Genomic DNA, 21,131 nt, shown 5'->3' on the forward strand with positions numbered 1-21,131 from the left:
TCTGATAGAAGACGTTACGTTGGAGTGGCTTCCAGGAGAGTTGATATTGAGTGGCGGCGAGTTCATTATGGTACTATGGACGAAATCGGCTCGAAGAAATATGAGGTTTTACGATCGATGAATTGGAATATTAAAGTATTATGTGAATGGGGGTAGCTCTGAAAAGAGTATGGAATACTGATCTTTGAACAAAAGAATGAGTATGTTGTTATGATTATACGCAATAAACGAGACCGGCTCAACAGGCAACACGACAGCACTATATGATACAATAGATCAACTTTACTTTGGGATTCGAATGTCGTTTTTCAAGGTCTTACTAGAGAATTAGAGATGAAGGAGTTGTTTGGTTTTTTTGTATGTAAACAAAACCGGTATTGTGCAGTGCGATATCAAAAGTAAAGAGAAAGAGCCAGATGGTTGCGAACTTCACAGGATTCACTGGATCACGAGAAAGGCTTCAGCACGGTTATAAAACGTTAAGTATATTATATATTGCACTCGTCCCGCTGCTTGTAGTTGGTAGCATTCTTTAGGCTTGTAGTTTTTAGTGCTCTTGTCACCGACCAAAAGATCTCCCGTATTGCCAGAGTAGAACAGATGAGCATGAAAGGGAATCACCGAGGATTACGAACTCGATGACTGAGGCAATGAAGTTGCAACTCAATCCCTAAATGGAACCCCCATTGTATCTTCCTTGTAGAAATTGAATAGTCATCCTAATCGGAGTTCACCGTTGCTCTAAGCCAGCTAGAAATGCTCAAGACTTGCTAGCATTACCAAACTTTTCTTTTGTCAAATTACTTTCTTCACTTTCTTCGTTCCGAATTCTCTGCCAGAGTCATCTTCTAGTATTTTCGTCTCTACTGGATTTCACACTCGAATTGCTGACTGAAATATCTCAACTGAAAAAGCAACACAACTTCCGATACAACCTTGAATTACTACTGCGATATTAATTGAACTCCGTCGACCCGACTTTGTCCTACCAGCCGAGTGGAACCGCGCTGTGTGCACGCCATGACTCTGGGTCTACGGCCGGACCAAATGAACGATCACAGCTAGAGAAGCATCCCAGAGAAGATATAAAGAAGGCCCAAAGAAGTCCAGATCACAGTGGGTGGAAAGTGCCAGCAGGTTGCTTCAGCAAAAAAAAATACAAAATTTCCTATACTTTGTAGACATCGGACTTCCCCAGATTCGGCTCCACAACTAAAAATTAATCTCAGGCAGAGACACCCAGGTGATTTCACAGAAATTACAAGAGCCAGCTCTATTCGCTCTAGAAGAAGACAAAACAACAAGCGGAGCCTGATTAGCTCTACCGAATCTTATATTTAGCACGTAAGCTGTTCTCTATCTCATCGCGTCCGAAGACTCATTACATCATTCCATTGTGATTCTGGTTTCCGCACCTGTCTACCAAACTAATAATATCCCTGAAAAATCTGGCCATCTCTGGCCATAAATGCACAGACACACAATCCGGCTACTCTTATCTGATTTATACAAACAGCATCTTTAATCTCGTATCCTCATCTGATAAGCAACAGCGACTGCCACAGAAGAATTAGAGTATCAATATACAAGTACTATTGCTGTTTTCATATAAGGCAGTTCTCATATTGGCAAACTCAAGAGTCGCAATCTCAATCTCAATCTACCTGAGTCGTATTTTTCAGCCAGTTATTTTCATAAATTAACCAATTTATTGACATTCAATTTTTTTTCAACCCACAAAACACCACTACCATTTCTCCAAACTCACAGCCTTCTTCAAGTTGCCGTACCAGAAACCATGCTGAGCCCTGAGGCTGCCAGAGTGTCGCCTACACTCAATTTTCCGGCCGCCAAAGTCAAGATGGAGACTTCAGAAAGCTTTGATTCGCAAAAGACAAACTCGTCTGCTTCCACAGTCTCTAACTCCACCTTCCGCAACCCGCTCATAAAGAAGGAGAACCTCACAGCTACGAAACTCACAACAATATTTGCCAATTCTGCAGCTACTCCACCTCCCGTGGCAAAAGGTTCGCAGACTAATTCCTCTCCCAGCTCTTCACCAAATTCAAACACAAATACGACTAATACCAACACGAATACGAACGCAATACCCATACAAAACAATTACAGGGGCCGCATCATTGGCAAAGAACCAGCTGGACCACAGTTACCGCCAAAGCACCATCCCAAGATCCAGCCGTCTACCCACAAGTATCCCAAGATCCAGCCCCAGATCGCACCCAAGCCTATAGCAGTACTTCCCAAGCCTTCCAGCTTCTCACCAGTTCCAAATCCTAATGTCAAGACATCGCTCATGATGCTGGCGCCAACATCGCTGGATAAAACTTCGTTGAATATCAACACCTCTAAAAGATGGGTGCTTCCTCCACGACCCAGACCTGGCAGAAAACCCACAGCTTCTGCTGAAACTGACGATAAATCTAAGGCCATAGCCGTAGCAAAAGTCAGCCCCAAGAAACGGCCCAAGATCAAGAAGGAAACCGTCGAAAAACAGGTAGTTGGGACAGTCAATGGAGTACCAGTCTCGAAATCCGTAGTTTCTGGTACAATTCCTAGCAACTCTTCTATAACTCACACTGGACCTTCTACACTTTCTTCTGCATCTGTCAACTCGGCAACAGTAAAATCGCAAGATCCACGCCATGATTTCATCGATGCTAAATCAGGCTTGTCTTCGGACGTAGACAAAAGGCAGATTCTCGCCCAACTCCAACAACAATACTCCCAAGCAAGCAACGGTAGAGCTTCTTCGCCTTTGTCTACAACTTCAGTATCTATTCCACCTTCTGTTTCTAATAGTCCTAGTAACAAGCACTCGCCTTCAATCAGCTCGCCATCGTCCGTGCCTACTTCTTCTTCTGCTTCACCTCTTTCTTCTCAGCTCCCTCTTCCTCCTATTGTCTCCAAAAACGATCCCAAGTCAGAGATCGCTAACTTGAAAATGTCTTATCTTTCGAAGTTGAAGGAACAGGAACTAATCAGAAACTACATTGAAGTTATAACCAACCAAATCAAGGAACTCAGCTTTGTGCAAAATGGTATGATCACTTTTGATGCATTGAGAACAAATCTGACTTCTACAGGCAAGTCTAAAAGAGTCAACAGTCCGCTGACGATATCCAAAAGTACATCCTATGACCAATTAGAATCCATTAGCAACTTAAACGATCTAAACAAGTTCCTTAATTACCTAACGAAGTCGTCCTCTATCATACATAGCGCTACCAAGCGTAGTTCAGCCAGTAATCAATCTTCCAATTCTGACACAGTGATTAACAGTCAGATAGATCACTATCTTGAGATTCGGTCCAAGTTCAAGTCGATGAAGACGGAAGAGTTGAAGCGTTTAAACAACTTGAGAAAGCAAAAGAACTCCATGAATGGTGTTCTTCCAACTTCAGTAGTAGCTGGAACTTCATTGTCAAGTAATGGAGACTTAGCAACAGCAGGGAGATCTTCTTCATTCACACCAGATCTTCTTAAGCCGTTAAAAGCTTCTACTCTCTTTGATCCAGATGGGGACCAAGATATCGTAATTGACATTCTTGGTGAAGACAACACAATTGGTGGTAACTTGGTTTCTGCCGATAACAACGCTCTCACCAGTGAGGATATCGACATCTTTATGGAAGAGAACGATTTCCTCAACCGACTTATACTTAACGACGATGTAGACAACGTAGGAATTCCTCCTAACGCTGACTTGTTGAAGGAGCAAGAGAGCAGTCTCCGGGTCAAGATCCACGACAAGAACGAGCCGGTTGTCCAGGATTCGTTGTTGAAGAAGAAGCTGAAGTTGAACTGTGGCTTCTGTACGAACGATACTCCCTGCCTTTGTTTTGATGCTGACTTTGACATCGGCATTTTGAGGCATTAGTGTAATGAATAACGGTGTATATAATATTTATTGGATGGGACATTGTGATCTATGAGTAAAGGCAATAGCTGTAGATATGAGCGAGCGATTTGTAAGAGATTTCACTTAAGCAACTATATGAAATCACATCTTTTTGTTACTATAAACTATAAACCATAAACTATCATCCTATCGTTAATGTGATATTCTAGTACCTCATGTAGGCGATTTATTTCTTAGAGGACGAAATCAGAACCGTCACTATATTGTGACAGATCTAAATGTTTCTATAGAAAAGTGTTTCATTGTGCTTTTGCATTAACCATGCTAGTATATAAATAAATAAGAGAATATGTATGATTCAGAGTAATGCGGGAGTCTGGTTTAAGGAAGACTCATTATGATAAGATGAACGAATCTGAACTGAATGAATGAACTGATATAAAGATGAAGCTAAATGAAACATCACACTGCTGTATCACTTCTTGAAGATATAGAATATCATCTATCATTTGCATCTTTGCAATTTATTCACAACTTACAATCTTCTATCATCTTGTCCAGACTAGAACAAGCCTAAAAGAAAGCCAAGTAGGAGCCGAAGACGGCAGTAACAGCTAATACAGCGTAACCAGTTCTGTAGACACCGGGAATGGACAATTCCTTACCGAAATCCCAGACCAAGTGTCTGATACCGTTACCGAAATGAAAAGCGAATGGGTAAGCCATAAGAGCCTTGGCTGATAACTTGACAGCGACAGGCAAAGAAGCGAAAACGCCAACCAAAACAGAAGCATCGAAAGGAATGTTCAAGATAGAAGTGGCAGCGTATCCACAGGTCAAGGCGTAGAAGGCGCCAGCCATGGCCACCCCGGTGATTCTGTGAAAACTGGACAACACCATTGTCAATTGTGGTTGGTAAATGGTCAAGTGAGGCGACACGGGTCTGTTTTTACGTTGGGCTATCAAGATTTCATTCTCTTGATCGTGCGAAGCCTTCACGGTAGAGACAGATCTGGCCAACAAGACTCTGGCAGCAGAGAGTCTGGAGGCTGACATGGCAGGCTTTCTCAACAAGCCCAAGCTGGAACGAGCAAGCATATTGTGTGAAGTAGCGAGGTTATACAAAAGTTGGGGAAGAGTAGAGATGAAAATTCTATGTATATATGGATATTCAGTTTTGTATAAAGTAAATCGCAGATACCCCGGAGCAGGATTTTCTGGCCAATGAGAGAAATTTAATTACGCAGGAGAGTGTGCGTGGTCATGTGACCCTCTAGGGAGAGTAGAGAAAGAAAGGAGAGCTGGATATATGGAGACATCGAGTCAATTTGGTACGTGGTATTTGTGATTTGTGGAGTGCCAGGCTGTATAAGGAGCCGTGTAGTATGATATTCATGAGCTTTCTTTTTAATTGAATCTTGATTAGCTTCTTTGCTCCCACTTTTTTGCCTGTTTTTCCACTCTGTGTATTTTTCAGTGTATTTCTCGGTATTTCTCGGTATTTCTCGGTGTAGTAGCATATATTTAGTGAGCTGAATTAGCGTGCGTAAGCCGTAGCTACCACAATGGGGCAAAGGCATTTATCGTTATCGCTAGCATTTTCATTTTGCAACTGCTCACACGACAATCACCACCGGTACCGAAAAGTGCAACATCAGCTAATTCATATGCTCTTGGAACTTGTAATTGTTAAATCCCACGGTCCACAGTCCACGGCTCATGGGCATCCCCTATCCTAGAGCTGGACGTACGTGTTGTGCCAATGGGCATCCCTGTACGTCTTTTCCCACTGGGAGTCTCCGTTCGCATCGTCATCAGAACCGCGACAGAGTCGCTATATGTCTCACTATTCTCTCGCTACAGATCTCGCGGACTTCGCTATCTTCCATTGTCCAATTTTTTCTCCCTACATTTCTGACTCCAGCCCGGATGCCTGAAAAATGCGCTGGAGAGTCGTCTATTTACGGCGAACTCTGCAGGCCACCAGACTCTTCCTAACGATAACATTCTTATATGCTCAGTTGCAGGCGTTTTTCTTTAACATACGATACTTTTGTTTCTGTATTCTTTCAGTTAGTTATCAGATATATTTGAGGCTAGCAGCAGCAGTCACACAGAGTCGTCCCTCTGTTTCAGAAACTTTGTGGCTTGAGAGATTAGCTCATCGTCTACTGACTCACCCGAACATCTATAAGTTCAATCGCTAGAATACATATACTGGTTGTTTCACCAGGCATCTCCATCAGTTAGCAATTAAACCATAAGAAATTATACAATAAAGTTTCTACAATTCAAACCATCAACATATCCAACATCTAAGTCCTTCAACATTCAATATTTACTTCTTCAATATAAAGTTTCTGGGTAATTGCTTCATATTTTACATCTATACTCATTATACAACATCTGACTCTTCCTATCATGTCCACCCCTCCGAGCAAACAGCCGAAGTTCACTCTAGCGTCTCCCGAGAAAGACTCTAGCGACGACGAGCCAAGAGAAAACATAGCTACTGTATTAGACGAAACCAATACAAATCTTTCCAATCTTTCCAACCCAAATGCCAATACGAATCCGGATCCTACTAATAACAATGCTATCAACGGCATCCCTAATGTTAATTCTAATACAAATGGCAATATCACTGCTACCAACAACTCTCCTATCAACATTATCACTGACAACAATAACGTAAACTCAGACTCGGTAGAGTCTCCAGCTGACGACGAAAACGGAAACGAAAACAAGCTCGACGGTTCTGATTTGTCGTTCACCAAGAAAGATCCCCGGAAGTCACGTACTCAGTCATTTCAGTCAGTGCTATCCACAGCTTCGTTAAAGTCATTGAAACAACAGGCCCTAGCAAGTGTTCCCACAAATAACAACGTCAATATTGGCACTCGCAGCAGTAGTATTTCTCACAACAATCTCAATAATCTCCATAGCAACAGCAGTAATTCTAATCCCAATATCAATGCTACTGCTAGTCGCAACTTTCAGTCGTTCATCCAGGCTCCAGTTTTGTCTAGCATCACGAATCTCAAGATGGAAGACGATATCGAGATCGGCCAGCAGTTGCCGTTTACTGAGTCAAAAGTGACTTCTCAGCGCAGTCGTGATCGTGCTACGTCCTCCACAACTACAGCTGCAACTACAAATGCTGTTTCTTTAACAAATACTAATGCCACTTCTACTGTTCAGTCAAAATCTGCACTGGATCATGATGAAGAATATGAAGACACGATTGTGCAACAACAGAAGCTCACCTTGAACGCTTTGAAGAAGCTCTCGTTGTCTCCTATGCCTATAAATACGGCTGACAATAGTCTTACAAGAAGACCACTCAACAGAGCCAGTTCTAAGCCCAAGATTGACATAGCTGAATCCAGCAAGGAATCAATAAACTCTTCAACATCTGCTCCAGGAAGCAAGACACGAACTCAAGAGCCTTACCAGCCAGCAGAAGTAGACTTGTCATCTTTTGCTAGTCTTACAAGACAACCCAAAGTAGCGACGGAGAAGTTGCCTTCTCCAGGTGTTGCTTCCGCGTCGACTTCGGCAGTGACTGGGTTTGGTGAACGGGATTCTTCAATCTTCAACCCTAATACTAGTACGACTTCAAATCCTGATTCGATCCCAACTGGTACACCCAGCTTGTCTCAAAAGAGGTCATTGCCTAGTTTACCAGAAGGAGAGCAGTTTGTAGAAAATGTAGCAACTGAGTCAAATGCTGCTGTACGCAGCAATTCTGGTGATGTCAATCAAACGTACCAGCATCATCCACAAGCTCACCAAGGTTCTCAGCAACAATACCAACATTCAAAGCAAGACAGCCACCATATGCAGCTTGGTAATAGGATCCCTTCTGCTGTAGTACCTCCCCAGAACATGAACACTAGACGAGTTCCTCTGGGAGGATTCCAAGCGCCCAATGTATACAATTCTCATATGGCATCACAAACACAACAGAATCCACATCTTCATTACCCCAAGGCTAACAGGCAGTTGCAGCAGATTAAGGGATTCCGAAGTCCAATGTATGTTCCAGCCGTGTTGCGGATGTCTACTTTGAGTACTGTATCACCTACTAATTCAAATACGTCTGGATCTAATCCCAACTCGCCTAACGAGTTGTCTACTTCTCCAAAGAATGGTACACACTACGAACACGACCATTTGAACTTGAACGAACCTGCTGCTACACCTAGATCGTCCAGTAGAGCCTCTGTAAAGTCGTTTGATTCTGGAATCTCTGTAGAATCGTCGAGCTCCACAACTAACCAGCCAGGTTCGTCGCCTTTCCTCAGCTTGTTGGGCAAGAATGGAAATCCCGAGTCATACATTTTCCGCGCTCCGCCTACCAGAAAGCATTGGGTTAAAGATGAGGCCGTGTTAAAGTGTGGTATGCCCTTCTGTTCCAAAGTGTTCAACTTCTTTGAAAGAAGACACCATTGTCGGAAGTGTGGAGGGATTTACTGTAAGGAGCATACGTCGCATTATCTCTATATCAATCACTTGGCACAGTTTACCACGGGAGGCAGAGGTACTTTGTCTAAGGTGTGCGATTTGTGTATTGAAGAGTATAATGACTTCATACAGCACGAGTTTGGAGTCAACATTGCACATTCGTCGTCGGAGAACTCGTCTTACCATTCTGCTGAACACATTGCTCGTACTGCTAATAGTAATACTATTAGTAATACTGTTGCTAAGGGTAGTAGTGTTGGTGTTGGTGTTGGTTCAGCAGTAGACACAGTTGGACCCAGAAAGGATACTAGATCGTCACAGACACCCAATCCACAGTATTTGCGGAATGGTATTAACCCAGGCAAGTCTCATTTGATTGGAGTCAATGCCAATGACGAAACGAACCAAAGAAGCGAACAAGCTGTAGGCAGTGTGCCTGCCAACTGGAGTTGGAGTTCGTTCTGAGCTTAACTACATCATTTATTTAATTCATACTGCAGAAGGATCTGCCACGGAGAGCTTGATATGACTCCAATAATATGCATTTTGATACTGAATAGAGGCGTTGTCATTTTATACTTGGTTTTATGAAGTTTTTCTAAAGATAATGTAGAGAGTAGAGAACAGTATATTTTATATCTATTGATTGTTAGGTATTTAGCCACGGTACGCTAATGTCTTTTTATGGTGATCATCAAGATTGCATTGCAGATTGTAGCTACGTGGAAAAGAAGCTTTGTATAGGCACCCAAACTTATAGAAGCTTAGGAAATTGGAGATTGGGAAGGGCCATTTGAATTGGAAGGTTCGAAATGTGAACTTCGGACTTGAATGCTGAAATTGATAGAGTAAATATATCAGGGTCAATCAGGACATCAAAGACGGCACTGGTATTACATTCAAAAAGATAAAGAAGTGCTATATAGTGCTATATCTTCAATTGCCTACTACTCTGTCGGTATTATTACAGTATAAATTTAAATATGGTAAGCTACTTTCTTCCACTTGGTACTTACATTATACATTGCATAGATAATATGCCATAAATGATAAATTATGCAGAAATCACATTTTGCAATTTTTAAGGAAATCAAACGCTTTATGATAATCTCAGTATACTCAGCACACTCATCACGATTGATATACAAATACTTACACACTATACCCTACTAATTGTTATCTAGCAGCAGCATTTTCCACTTCCGTCTTTCCACTCTACAGTCTCACTGCTGCTCACTATTTGCTTTCCAGAGCCTTCCCTGCACACTACCAAACCACCGTGTTTTTTCAATGAACGAATTTCCACTCTTACAACTTCTACTCTTCCAATTTCCATCAATTGACCGCCTTCTGCACCATGACAACCCAGTCCAAACAGTTGAAGGTGTTCGGCATCCCGGTTGAAACGATCCGTTTACTTTTACGGGTTATAATTTTCCTCCTGGTAGCCGGAGCTGCTGTATCGTCTCGGCTTTTCTCAGTTATAAGATTCGAATCCATTATTCACGAGTTTGATCCATGGTTCAACTTCAGAGCCACCAAATATTTGGTGACACATTCTTACTACGAGTTCTTGAACTGGTTTGATGACAGGACATGGTACCCATTAGGCCGTGTTACTGGAGGAACTTTGTATCCTGGCCTTATGGTGACTTCTGGAGTCATTTGGCACATCTTGAGAGAATGGCTTGCTTTACCAGTTGATATCAGAAATGTTTGTGTTCTTTTGGCACCTGCCTTCTCTGGTTTGACGGCTGTGTTTACTTACTATTTGACCAAAGAGATGAAGGACTCCAATGCTGGTTTACTCGCTGCCATATTTATGGGTATTGCTCCAGGGTACATCTCCAGATCTGTAGCAGGCTCGTACGATAACGAAGCTATTGCTATTACTTTGCTTATGGCTACTTTCTACTTCTGGATTAAGGCAATGAAGTTGGGTTCTGTTTTCTATGGAACTTTAACTGCTCTCTTCTACTTCTACATGGTCTCAGCATGGGGTGGCTATGTGTTCATCACCAACTTGATTCCCCTCCATGTCTTTGTATTGCTCGTAATGGGAAGATACACCCATCGTTTGTATACGGCCTATTCCACTTGGTATGCCTTGGGAACGTTGGCGTCGATGCAAATCCCATTTGTAGGCTTCTTACCCATTCGCTCAAACGACCATATGGCAGCTTTGGGAGTCTTTGGATTATTGCAGTTGGTGGCTTTTGGCGATTACGTCAGATCCAGAATCAATTCAAAGCAGTTCAAGACTTTCTTGGGAGTTTCGATTGTGCTGGTTACCGTGTTGGGAGTTGGCGCTTTGTTTGCCTTAACGGCTCTTGGTTGGATCGCTCCTTGGACTGGTAGATTCTACTCATTGTGGGATACGAACTATGCCAAGATTCACATTCCCATTATTGCTTCTGTCTCTGAACATCAGCCTACAGCATGGCCTGCTTTCTTCTTTGATACTTCCATCTTGATCTGGCTTTTCCCAGCTGGTATCTACTTGTGTTTCCAGGAGTTAAAGGATGAACATGTGTTTGTAATCATCTACGGTGTCTTGTGTTCGTATTTTGCCGGTGTCATGGTTAGATTGATGTTGACCTTGACTCCAGTAATCTGTGTCTCTGCAGCTATTGCCTTGTCGAAGTTGTTTGACATCTATTTAGATATCGTAGATCTCTTTAAGACAGACACAGAACCAGAAGATGAAAAGGAAAGTGAAAAAAAGAAGAAGCAAAAGGCCTTCAAATTTCCTATTCTTCCACTCGTATCGAGGATACTCGTCATGGCATCTTTCACCTTCTACCTATTCTACTTTGTGTTGCACTGTACTTGGGTCACTTCTAATGCCTATTCCTCTCCTTCGGTTGTGTTGGCATCTAGAAATCCAGATGGCTCACAAAACATCATTGATGACTACAGAGAAGCCTATTACTGGTTGAGAATGAACACACCAGAAGATGCAAAAGTCATGGCCTGGTGGGATTACGGCTACCAGATCGGAGGTATGGCTGACAGAACCACCTTGGTGGACAACAACACCTGGAACAACACACATATCGCTACTGTGGGTAAGGCAATGTGTTCCTCAGAAGATGTAGCCTACAAGATCTTGAAGCAGCACGACGTAGACTACGTGTTGGTGATCTTTGGTGGGTTAATTGGCTACTCTGGAGACGACATAAATAAGTTCCTCTGGATGGTTAGAATTGCCGAAGGTATATGGCCAGATGAAGTGCACGAGAGGGACTTCTTCACAGATAGAGGTGAGTACAAGGTCGATAAAGAGGCTACCGACACCATGAAGAACTCGTTGATGTACAAGATGTCTTACTACAGATTCACAGACTTGTACTCCGGCAGAGATGGAGTAGACAGGGTCAGAAACCAAAACATCCCTGCTGCTAACTCACCAGAATTGAATGTAGTTGAGGAAGCATTTACGTCGCAAAACTGGATTGTCAGAATCTACAAGGTCAAAGATCTCGATAATGTCGGCAGAGACTTACACCAAGCCTCGGCCTTTGATAAGCAAACCGACAAACAGTCCAAGAGATCCAGAACCATCAAGAGGCCAGCCTTGGAATTGAGAGAATAAGAAGAGGGTCTTTGTTTATAATATATACTAAAAATATATACACTGATACTGCAGATCTGTCACAGATCATAATTGTACATCTAGATTCAGCATATCGCCACTACTTTCATCAACTAGTTGGTACCATTTCAGCTGTATGGGATAACCAGAGTTTTTTAGATGTCATCGAACTCAAGCCTGGTGGAGCAAGTTCATGAATGTATCCCTATCCTTATCTCTCATGGCTCCACTCAATCCAACATTCTAAGCCATTCTGGCTCATTCTCCTATTTCCACAATGGTGTTACCTCGGCTGCTGATATGCTTGCCCCACCTGATTTGAAAATCCATATCTCCTGCACATGTCATTATAGATTTCCCCATCTTTCAAATCCATATAAACAGGAAATTTCCAACCACATCTTTTTCTTGCTGTTAGTGACATTCTTTAAACCGTACCCCATTATCATCGAATCTCAACTTTCATACAGCGTTATTCGTTTTACCTCAATTTTTTCACGAACTATCTAAATACAAAATTCTACAATGACAGCTTTGCTTGACCTAGAGAGCCATTTAGTGTTCTACAGATCATACCATTTCAACCAGACCAATATTGCTATCCATCTCTGCTGTATCCCAATCATTTTACTTTCATCAATCACATTTTTGAGCATCAGGGAAATTCCTTTCTTGGATAACCCGTATGTAAACTTGGGCTCAATTTTGGCTTTCAGCTTTGGCACATTCTACGTGTTGCTCGACTGGAAATGTGGAATTCCAGCCTTTGTTGTTTTAACTTCTTACGCAATTGGACTCAAGAATTACTATTTGAATGTTGGCCCTACATCCCTTTTTACCCAGGATGAAATCATCAGATACGCTATCTATGCCCATATTGGTTCTTGGTTGGCTCAATTCTATGGCCATGGAGTTCACGAAAAGAGAGCCCCAGCTTTGTTGGACAATTTGATGCAAGCATTGGTATTGGCTCCTTTCTTTGTAGTCTTTGAGATTGCCTTTGGCTTGGGCTACAGATTGGACTTGAAGAAGAGAATGGACAACAGAGCTGGTGTCAACATCAGAAACTTCAAGTTGCAAGAAAAAGAAAAGTCAAAGTAAGCACATTACACAAACTGTGGTGTACTTATTTACTAGCTGGAGATTGCTCTATATTTTATGTAGTTATATATGAAGAACAAGGGTATGTAGTATTAGCAATTTAAGGACCTTCCTTAGTGCCAAGATACTGCTGGTATCTTGTCTTGACTTCAGTCTCGTAGATAAATGAACCTTGAAGTTGGTTACCAATAGTTAGCCAACCGGGACGAGTATTGTGGTCTCTACCGAAGATCTCGAGCTTTCTGGAATGAACGCCGACCAAACGTTCTACAATGTCGTATATCTCATCTGGCTTACGCAGAGTGGCACGAGTAGCACTAACCACGATATCTGTATCTATCTTTCTGTTTAGCCATGCTGGATTGCCCTTAACTCCTACAAGTAAGTGTTCTTTCGAGTGGTTCAACCAATGGCCTGTTCTTCCTGTAACAATGGTTCTTTTCAACTGGTTGAGCTTCACCCAGATAACCTCGTCAGAAATGGTATAACCCCATTGCAACAAAGCCCTTCTCCCTATCTGTATAGATCTACCAGTTACCCAAAGAAGAATTATTCCTTCGTCTTGAAGCTCGTGCATTGGTAATGAAAGCAACTCTTCATCCTTACAAGTTCCATATGGAAGCGACATGTGAATATCCCATGCTGGATCTGAGATAATGGCTGCGAATTTACCCAATACCGAAAATGGCAAATAGCGCACATCACAGTTGATCCATTGCGGTGGAATCACTTTTCGATGATTCTCACTGAAACATTCACCAATAGTATACTCGTGAGCCAAACATTGTCTTTGAATTTCGTTTTCGTCTGCACTACTGTTATTGTCATTCCCCTCGATAAGAGGGTTTAACGTGAAATAATGGACATATCTACATGTCTTCATTTTGTGGCAGGTATCCAAATACGAACAATCACCCAGAAACACTTCCGTGTGGCTATTGATGATTGGCAAGAAATGGATCTTAGACTTGGAGCAGCTATATATATCCTGAGATATCATGTTTCTACATTCGTCGATCTTATGGTGCATATGGGCCATTCCCGGAATCGAGTTTTTGGTGATGCTCTGGTGATCTACATTTTTCTTGAAACAGACATTGGCAAGTATCTGGTTATGGTTCACATTGTTACAAACTTGAAAGTATTTCTTCTCTACAGTCTTCAATCTCGCCTTCTCTTTGCTCAAAACTGATCTGGCTGAAGTTGCTCGAATTAACTTATCGAGTGTTTCATAGTCACACTCAGCTATTTCATTCGTTGAATTATTCACACCATTAATTTCCAATCTGCTATGAAGTGGACTTGATAGAATAGCCAATAACTCTTCGTTACTATTCTTGAAACTTCTTTGTTTCAGAACGACTTCATATGGAATAGTCCAACCTCGTTTGCCTTCAATACGATCTTTCAACATCACCAACCGTGTTCTGTTGACATAAACTAGCTTGACATTCCTGTTGTTTTCATTAATTTCCCTATCAAATACCAAACAGTTTCCTGATATTGTATTGAGTTGAATTAAATATTGAAGAAAAGATCCATAATCTGAAGTTCCATCGCCTGAACCAGATTCTTGTTTTCCGTCGTCGCTTTTCTGCTTCATCTGGTAGAGAACCATAATAGTACGTAGTTCTCCTCTAACTGGCTCATCAAGAACACTATCGAAGTCTAGCATAAAGGAAATGAACGACGAGAAATGTGACAAATCGTGTTTCATGATTACGGTGTCCTCAGTTTTATCAAGGTTCAATTCATAAAAGAGAATTGGATGTATTTATAGAATTTGAATGAAGAATTATACATCATTTCTAGTTGCAAAATGCGGAATATGAAACAAGTTTCGGCTGCAAAAAATATTCCTAACCCCCTTAACCACAATAAAGAATTACACCCCTTAAAACTCAGAGCAATAAAACAAACTTTGTATTTATACTATCTACAGAAGTAGAAATATAGATGTATGATGACTTTAGAAGAGTTGCCTTGTAGAAGAAGCTAACTTGTAGAGGTAGATGACATATGTAAATCGAACGAATTCTATACTGCAATTCTTTTAGACCCTATTATTCTTAGAATCCAAAAGGATTATCAGGTGTAGCAGCAGAAAGATTGGCTCTTCTACCGCCAGTCTGCTGTGTCTGCAATGGAGCATTTCCAAACCCAACCCCAGTAGGTTGACTCTGCAAAGGTTGGTTGTTAAAGCCTTCAAACAGTGGCTGTGGCTGAACACCAAATGAAGTGTTTGGGTAAGTTTGCTGTGGTTGAGCAAAGTTGTTTACTGGAGCTATATTGGTGTTTTGGAACATATTACTCAACTGGTTCATGTTAGGCTGCTGTTGGCCAAACTGGTTGAAAGCAGTCTGCTGTGGTTGTTGAGCAAATTGGTTAAATGCAGGTTGCTGTGGAACCAGGGTGAATGTAGGTTGTTGTTGTACCAGTGGGAATGTAGGTTGTTGTTGTACAGGCAACAGGCTAAATGTTGTGGCCTGTTGTAACTGAGGTGGTTGTTGCTGCTGCTGCTGTCCAAATGGAGAAAACCCATTTTGCTGGGGTTGTCCAAACGATGTCTGAGGGAAACCACCTGTGGTTTGTCCTCCAAATGTTGCGACTGGCTGTTGCTGAACAACTGGGTTGTACAAGCTTCCTCCAGTAGGATTTCCAAACGATGTTTGAGGCAATCCCCCTGTTAACTGTTGACTAAAGGTGTTCGGAGGAGGTTGATTAGCAGCAAATCCTCCCGTTATTTGTTGGCCAAATGCCGACTGTGGAACAAAACCTCCAGTTCTTTGTGCTGGAACAACTGATGGCCCAGTTCTCTGAATAGGAACTAAAGGCTGATTGTTGAAACTAGTCTGTGGTAGGCCGCCAGTAATCTGTCCTGGTAATGGTCCAGTTGCTTGCACAAACACAGGTTGACCAAAGCTAGTCTGCGGCATGGCTACAATTGGCTGTCCAAAAGTAGTGAGTGGAGGACCGTTCTGTGGTCCCGTCTTCTGTGGCACAAATGTAGCATTTCCAGTTTGCAATGGAACAATACCAAACGTAAGTTGAGGTTGTAAAATTCCAGTGGCTTGAATTGGAATGAATCCCGTGGGCTGAGCTGTAATTGGTACAAACCCAGTAGGTTGAGCTGTCATCAATCCTCCAGTAGGAATAGGCACCAAACCAGTCTTTTGAACGGGAATAAGTGGCCCAGTAGCCTGCGTTGAGATTGGCTTTTGAACAGCAAACTGCTGCCCTGGTTGAATCAACGTACCAGTCTTGACTGGTGCTAATGCAGGTGCCGATGGTCCGTCAACCTGTTTTGGTGGAACGGGCCTTGAAGCATTATTGCTCAGATCTAATGGCTTGATATTCACCAAATCTTGTAATGAACCAGTGTATTGAGGAGTCTGAGGTTGAGAACTTGGTTTTAAAAGATCGTCTGTAGACCTGGCTGCGGGCTTAACAGCCCAAGCGTCGTCTTCAAATTGCTTCGAAGGAGTTAATCCAACAGGTGCAACAGCTTCCTTTGGGGCCGGCTCTGCCACCTTGTTAGGAGATGGCAAAGCACTGGCATTCACCTTCGAAACTTCAGCACTTGAACTGTTGTTCTTCAAGGCTCCATTAGGGTCAATAAAAAGTCCACCTGTAGGAGCTGTTTCTTCAGAAGTACTCTTTTTTCTGTTGAACTTATTGTCCAAGAATTTCATAACTCTTAAGATGTCACCTTCTCTCAATCCTAACGTACGCAAAAGAGAAGGTGTGATGTCTTCCAAGATGTTTTCATCAATCTGCTCTCTGTTGAAGTTAAGAGTGTAACGCTGACAGTTACCAATATCCACTCCACACTGAAGAAAAAACTCAAACCAGTCATATTCTGGTTCACTCGTCGTAGTAACCTTGGTAGTGGCTTTGGGTCTGGAAGGTTGTGGTGGTGTGATATTGTTAATAGTAGCAGTAGCAGAATGAGACTTGGTAACAGCCATAGCACCATTAGCTCCAGAACTGCCATTAATAGCCCCAGATGAACCTTCATTAGTACCGCTCTTAGATGGAGACTTGTTAGATTTGGATCTCTTCAACATTTGTTTATTGACCTCTTGCTTGTAAGTTTCCAAAGAAGTGCCTGTAACTTTTTCAACGTACTCCAAATCCTCAATCGATAACTTTGTCGCAGATACAGCAATCTTTACTCCATTCGTCTTGTGCAAATGGATCTTTCCTTCAACACATCCCAAGAACTCAGCTTCAACTTTGAACGAGCCAGAACTATCGATCCAGGTTCTGACTCTGTGGTAGTTTGGCATTGATTTATCATTCTGCTCATCCTTCGATGAGGTATGCTTCCTATCCCTTTGAATCCTATCCTTTTCTCTAATCTTGTCTCTTTCTTCTCTGCCACGATTATGATGATGATGCAGATGCTCTTTATTGTTGTCCACAACCCTTCCCTTGGTACTACTCCGTTTGTTTGACTTTCTTCTCTGGGGTCCATCTGTCAATTTATCTAAATTGGAAGTACCAATTATTTCGATGTAAGAAGATGGAATTACGCCTTGTCTTCCAGAATCGATATTTTCACACATCCACCAATCCTTAGACTTGGTCTCATTTATAATATAGACTTCGTCGCCTTCTCTACTCATCAATTCATCATCACCCTGGGCCTCAAAATCAAACATTAATCTACCCATTTTTCTATTGTTTTCTCCGGTACTGGCGTGTGAAGCTCTAGCTACTTCCTTCAACCCACGAGCAGACTCGGCTCCTTTAAGATCCCCAACGATAGACATTATGGCTTCAGCAACGTCTTTGGATCCAGCATGTAACTCAATAGAGGTCTTGGGATTCTTGAATTCCAAGAATACATGCTTCTTCTCATGGCTAAAATCGATTAAATCTTTAATTCGCCATTGGTTATCTATGGAAGAAGACGAAGACTTAAGTCTGAGTTTCTTGGGACTGGTCGTATTAGGTCTAATTATGATCATACCTTGGCCAATAGAAAATACAACAGACCGCTTTTTACGACCGTCTACTTCGTCAATGTACCATGTGAAGAACTCACCATCAAACTTATGTTCCTGACCACCAGTATGAAGATCTTCTTCGCGCTCATTCTGACCACTGGGAGGGAGCTCTGGAACTGGCTTATCAGCGGCCACAACAGGTCTAGACGGCATTGGTGGTGGTGCCTCTTCCTCGTCGTCGTTCCCATCCACGTCCACTTCTCTTTGTCTGTATGGGCTTTGTTCGTACGAATAAGTCTGAGACACAGCTGGAGGACGAGCTGATGAAGGTTCTGGTACGTGATTTTCGAAAGGTTCAGCCTCTGGAGAAACCGTTCTATCCTTATGAACCGGAGGAGGAGCAAAGTTGCTGATAGGAACAGGTTGTTTCTGCTGTGGCTGTGTTTGTGGTGGTGGAGCTTGTGCTTGTCCATTCAAATCAATGTAGTTGGAAGGCACAAATCCAAAGCTCTGCTTATTGGCATCGCCTACCAATATCCAATCTGGATCATTCAAATCATACACTTGAAAAATTTCACCTTCAGCAAATGAGAGTTCATCTTCAGTTTGCTTGTCATAGTCGTATAAAGCTGCTGCTGTTTTAAGCACAGGTGCCTGCAGTATCAGTTAGTATTTGCTCTATGGATTCAAATTGTTAATTGCTCATACAACTCTCTTCAGATTTATGTGTAACTTACCTCTTCAATGTAATTGGATGGCACCAATCCCACTGGCTCCTCAACTTCTTCATTGCCTGATGGTAACACTCTCTTTTTCACTTTCCACCAATCATCGATATCCGATCTCTCAAGTAAGTACAACAAATCATCGGGCTGCAAGTTTAGTTCTTCTTCAGCTTGTGCAGAGTACTCATAGAGCGCTCTGTACACCCCGATATACAGCATCTCTATTGTCGGATTGTACAATCTGGTCTTTTCTTAAGCTGAATCGGATGGGATCCATTTTAGATAATCGACACTTTCGCTTCACGACACACGGACTGGAAAAGGGGAATCTGGTACCGACACGACTACGCGCACTTACTATGGGGAAGGAGATGAGGGTTGGCTATGTTACTGGCTTCAATGAAATTTGCATTCGCAACCCTTTGCAAGATTCCAGATTCTTAGTGGAATCTCGGTTCATAGCTATGGCTAGTACTCAGAGTTTGTTTGAATTGCTCAAGCAATATTTCAGAAATTGTCTTTTGCTAAGTATCCTTTTCTAATGCTTCTTCTTAGATGGTAGGAATTGATCTTGTCTACCCACACATTATTCTTCATAGTCAGTAATGCGGTAATCCTCAATGTCTAAATCTAGATTCTTTGGATCAATAGCATGTAGATCATAGGTGGTGCCTAATCGGTGAAGGAAGTAAATAAGCTGTGATAATGGAACGATTTCAGGTGAGGCAGAAGAGGGCAGATTTAGATGAGTAAAGGCAGACTTAAACTGATCGAAACCTCTATCCGTAGTAATGGGAACTGCTAGCACATTTCTAGCTAGTTGAGAAAGAGTAGGATACTTTCTAGCATAAGTACTCCAGAAACTTAGAAGTGATGGTCCAACCTCTTTTGCATACGAGTTTCTCTCTGTCTCCTTTATTTCCTTCATTGAAGACGACTCGTAATTATAACATTCTTTTGTAGACTTCCCAGAGCAGTCGAATAGATTTAGAATCATGTCATCGACATTATCGAAGCTATCTATGGAAGTTGGTTTTTCATTTTCTTGTTCTTTGGACAACGACTCCACGAAACTGTTTACAGCGTTTACATCGTCATCTCTTAAGAATCTTTTCGTTGATGGATGTAGATAGGTTGCGAGAATCAAACTAGAATTCGCTTCAATTTTGGAATGGGTTTCTTTAAGGTTATCAAACAACTTTTTCAAAGGTAACTCTATGTTGAATGAAAGAAGTTGAGAATGCCTTTTTGTGATAGTTAGAACATGTAATATCAACATCTTTACCCATTTCGAGAGCAAATGACTGACAGGTACGTCATATGAAAGAGTGGTTATAAGTACTTCATGGAACTTAATGGTGATTTCGTAAGCGAAAGTAATCAACTCCCAGTCTGATTCCGAAATGGAAGATGTACTATCTGATATAAGCTGTTCGATGTTGGCCCTATAGGTTATCAAGCATGATAAGATCCTCATTGTGTAAGCTTTGTCGTGGCTATGTTCCAATTTCTTCAAGGTGCCCCAGCAAACACGGTCCTTGTCGTCTGGAAGTGGATCAAGCTTTTCAAAGCTTAAATGGTGAAACTTGATATAGATAGGATAGATAAAATTGCATACTAATACTGGAATAAGTTTAGCCCCTGTTATGGACCCGATATCGAAGACAGCTAGCTTGGTTTCCAACAGCAAGATCTCTGCCACTTCGATGAAGAAACTCAACAAGTATTCGCCGAAAAGTTTGGTTAGACAGTGAAACTGACTGGATTTTGTGATGTCTCCATCTTCATCCATTAGGTATTTCACCATTTGGAGATTGTAATCATCTAGGTCGTGATTGGAAGTTACAAAGAGTAATCTTTCTTTGAGAACAGGATTGGGTATCAAGTGTTGTGACATATTCTTCTCCGTATATGGAAAAAACCCCAAAGGCAATTCGCATAAACGAAATCTTTCGTTGATGAAGTGATAGTTGGCAAACACATATGGCTCTAGTGAGTTTGAAGGAGTCCATTTATGGAGGGATAGGGATATCTTTATTGCTTTGTCTAATGAATTCTCAAAATAGTGTTTGAAATAATTCTGGTATTCAGAGTACATTTCGTTGGCTAGATGAGTCAATGTTTCTGGATCTGGAATAAACGATAATCCATTATTGAAGTTGAAGAGTAATCTGAACGAAGATGAATTAATTTGCTCGAATGGAATTAGATGTTCAATACAGAGTAGTAGAATACGTTTTGATAATTCTTCGTTCATCAGTTTCAGTCCCGCCTTCTTGCGGGCGGACCTTGAATTAGATACTTTTGTGGGAGGAGACATAATCAATATTGAAGAGTTGGAAAGTGTGGAATCGAAGGGGGATATTGGTTATATTTATACTTTTCAATAATTTTTCATGTGTATAATTCCT

The 21,131-nt window shown here is 41.8% G+C and overlaps 8 protein-coding genes across 8 annotated transcripts; 4 read left to right on the forward strand and 4 right to left on the reverse strand. All coding sequences in view use genetic code 12, as the record gives it.

Moving 5' to 3' along the window:
* The first annotated feature begins 1,537 nt into the window (after positions 1-1,537).
* Positions 1,538-3,952, forward strand: MUC1.9 (mucin-like protein with chitinase features). The gene has a single exon (XM_001383407.1). The coding sequence runs from the start codon at positions 1,799-1,801 to the stop codon at positions 3,896-3,898; it is 2,100 nt and encodes a 699-aa protein (XP_001383444.2). The 5' UTR covers positions 1,538-1,798; the 3' UTR covers positions 3,899-3,952.
* Positions 3,953-4,453: 501 nt separating this feature from the next.
* SDH6 (succinate dehydrogenase) lies at positions 4,454-4,936 on the reverse strand (the record flags this gene model as incomplete). The annotated part of the gene is made up of 1 exon (XM_001383757.1): positions 4,454-4,936. One exon carries the CDS (start codon positions 4,934-4,936, stop codon positions 4,454-4,456), a length of 483 nt encoding a protein of 160 aa, XP_001383794.1.
* Positions 4,937-5,981: 1,045 nt separating this feature from the next.
* Positions 5,982-8,947, forward strand: PIB2 (Zn finger protein). Its single transcript, XM_001383408.1, has one exon. It carries the CDS (start codon positions 6,302-6,304, stop codon positions 8,810-8,812), a length of 2,511 nt encoding a protein of 836 aa, XP_001383445.2. The 5' UTR covers positions 5,982-6,301; the 3' UTR covers positions 8,813-8,947.
* A 753-nt stretch (positions 8,948-9,700) lies between these two features.
* Positions 9,701-11,942, forward strand: STT3 (oligosaccharyl transferase subunit; the record flags this gene model as incomplete). Its single annotated transcript, XM_001383409.1, has 1 exon — positions 9,701-11,942. Exon 1 carries the CDS (start codon positions 9,705-9,707, stop codon positions 11,940-11,942), a length of 2,238 nt encoding a protein of 745 aa, XP_001383446.2. The 5' UTR covers positions 9,701-9,704.
* A 525-nt stretch (positions 11,943-12,467) lies between these two features.
* On the forward strand, positions 12,468-13,043 carry PICST_44311 (hypothetical membrane protein; the record flags this gene model as incomplete). Its single annotated transcript, XM_001383410.1, has 1 exon — positions 12,468-13,043. The coding sequence occupies one exon, from the start codon at positions 12,468-12,470 to the stop codon at positions 13,041-13,043; it is 576 nt and encodes a 191-aa protein (XP_001383447.1).
* A 100-nt stretch (positions 13,044-13,143) lies between these two features.
* On the reverse strand, positions 13,144-14,760 carry IME4 (activator of IME1 Predicted N6-adenine RNA methylase IME4; the record flags this gene model as incomplete). Its single annotated transcript, XM_001383758.1, has 2 exons — positions 13,144-14,588; positions 14,610-14,760. 2 exons carry the CDS (start codon positions 14,758-14,760, stop codon positions 13,144-13,146), a joined length of 1,596 nt encoding a protein of 531 aa, XP_001383795.2.
* Positions 14,761-14,990: 230 nt separating this feature from the next.
* Positions 14,991-18,953, reverse strand: SLA1 (SH3 domain protein involved in assembly of cortical actin cytoskeleton). The gene is made up of 7 exons (XM_001383759.1): positions 18,733-18,953; positions 18,300-18,649; positions 17,989-18,263; positions 16,607-17,946; positions 16,076-16,564; positions 15,506-15,970; positions 14,991-15,442 (listed from the first exon to the last, which is right to left on the reverse strand). The coding sequence occupies exons 1-7, from the start codon at positions 18,937-18,939 to the stop codon at positions 15,113-15,115; spliced, it is 3,456 nt and encodes a 1,151-aa protein (XP_001383796.2). The 5' UTR covers positions 18,940-18,953; the 3' UTR covers positions 14,991-15,112.
* A 353-nt stretch (positions 18,954-19,306) lies between these two features.
* On the reverse strand, positions 19,307-21,040 carry PICST_30756 (hypothetical protein; the record flags this gene model as incomplete). The annotated part of the gene is made up of 1 exon (XM_001383760.1): positions 19,307-21,040. One exon carries the CDS (start codon positions 21,038-21,040, stop codon positions 19,307-19,309), a length of 1,734 nt encoding a protein of 577 aa, XP_001383797.2.
* Positions 21,041-21,131: the final 91 nt, after the last annotated feature.

The sequence above is a fragment of the Scheffersomyces stipitis genome, chromosome 3, assembly GCF_000209165.1.
Source record: "Scheffersomyces stipitis CBS 6054 chromosome 3, complete sequence".
Lineage (NCBI taxonomy): Eukaryota > Fungi > Ascomycota > Pichiomycetes > Serinales > Debaryomycetaceae > Scheffersomyces > Scheffersomyces stipitis.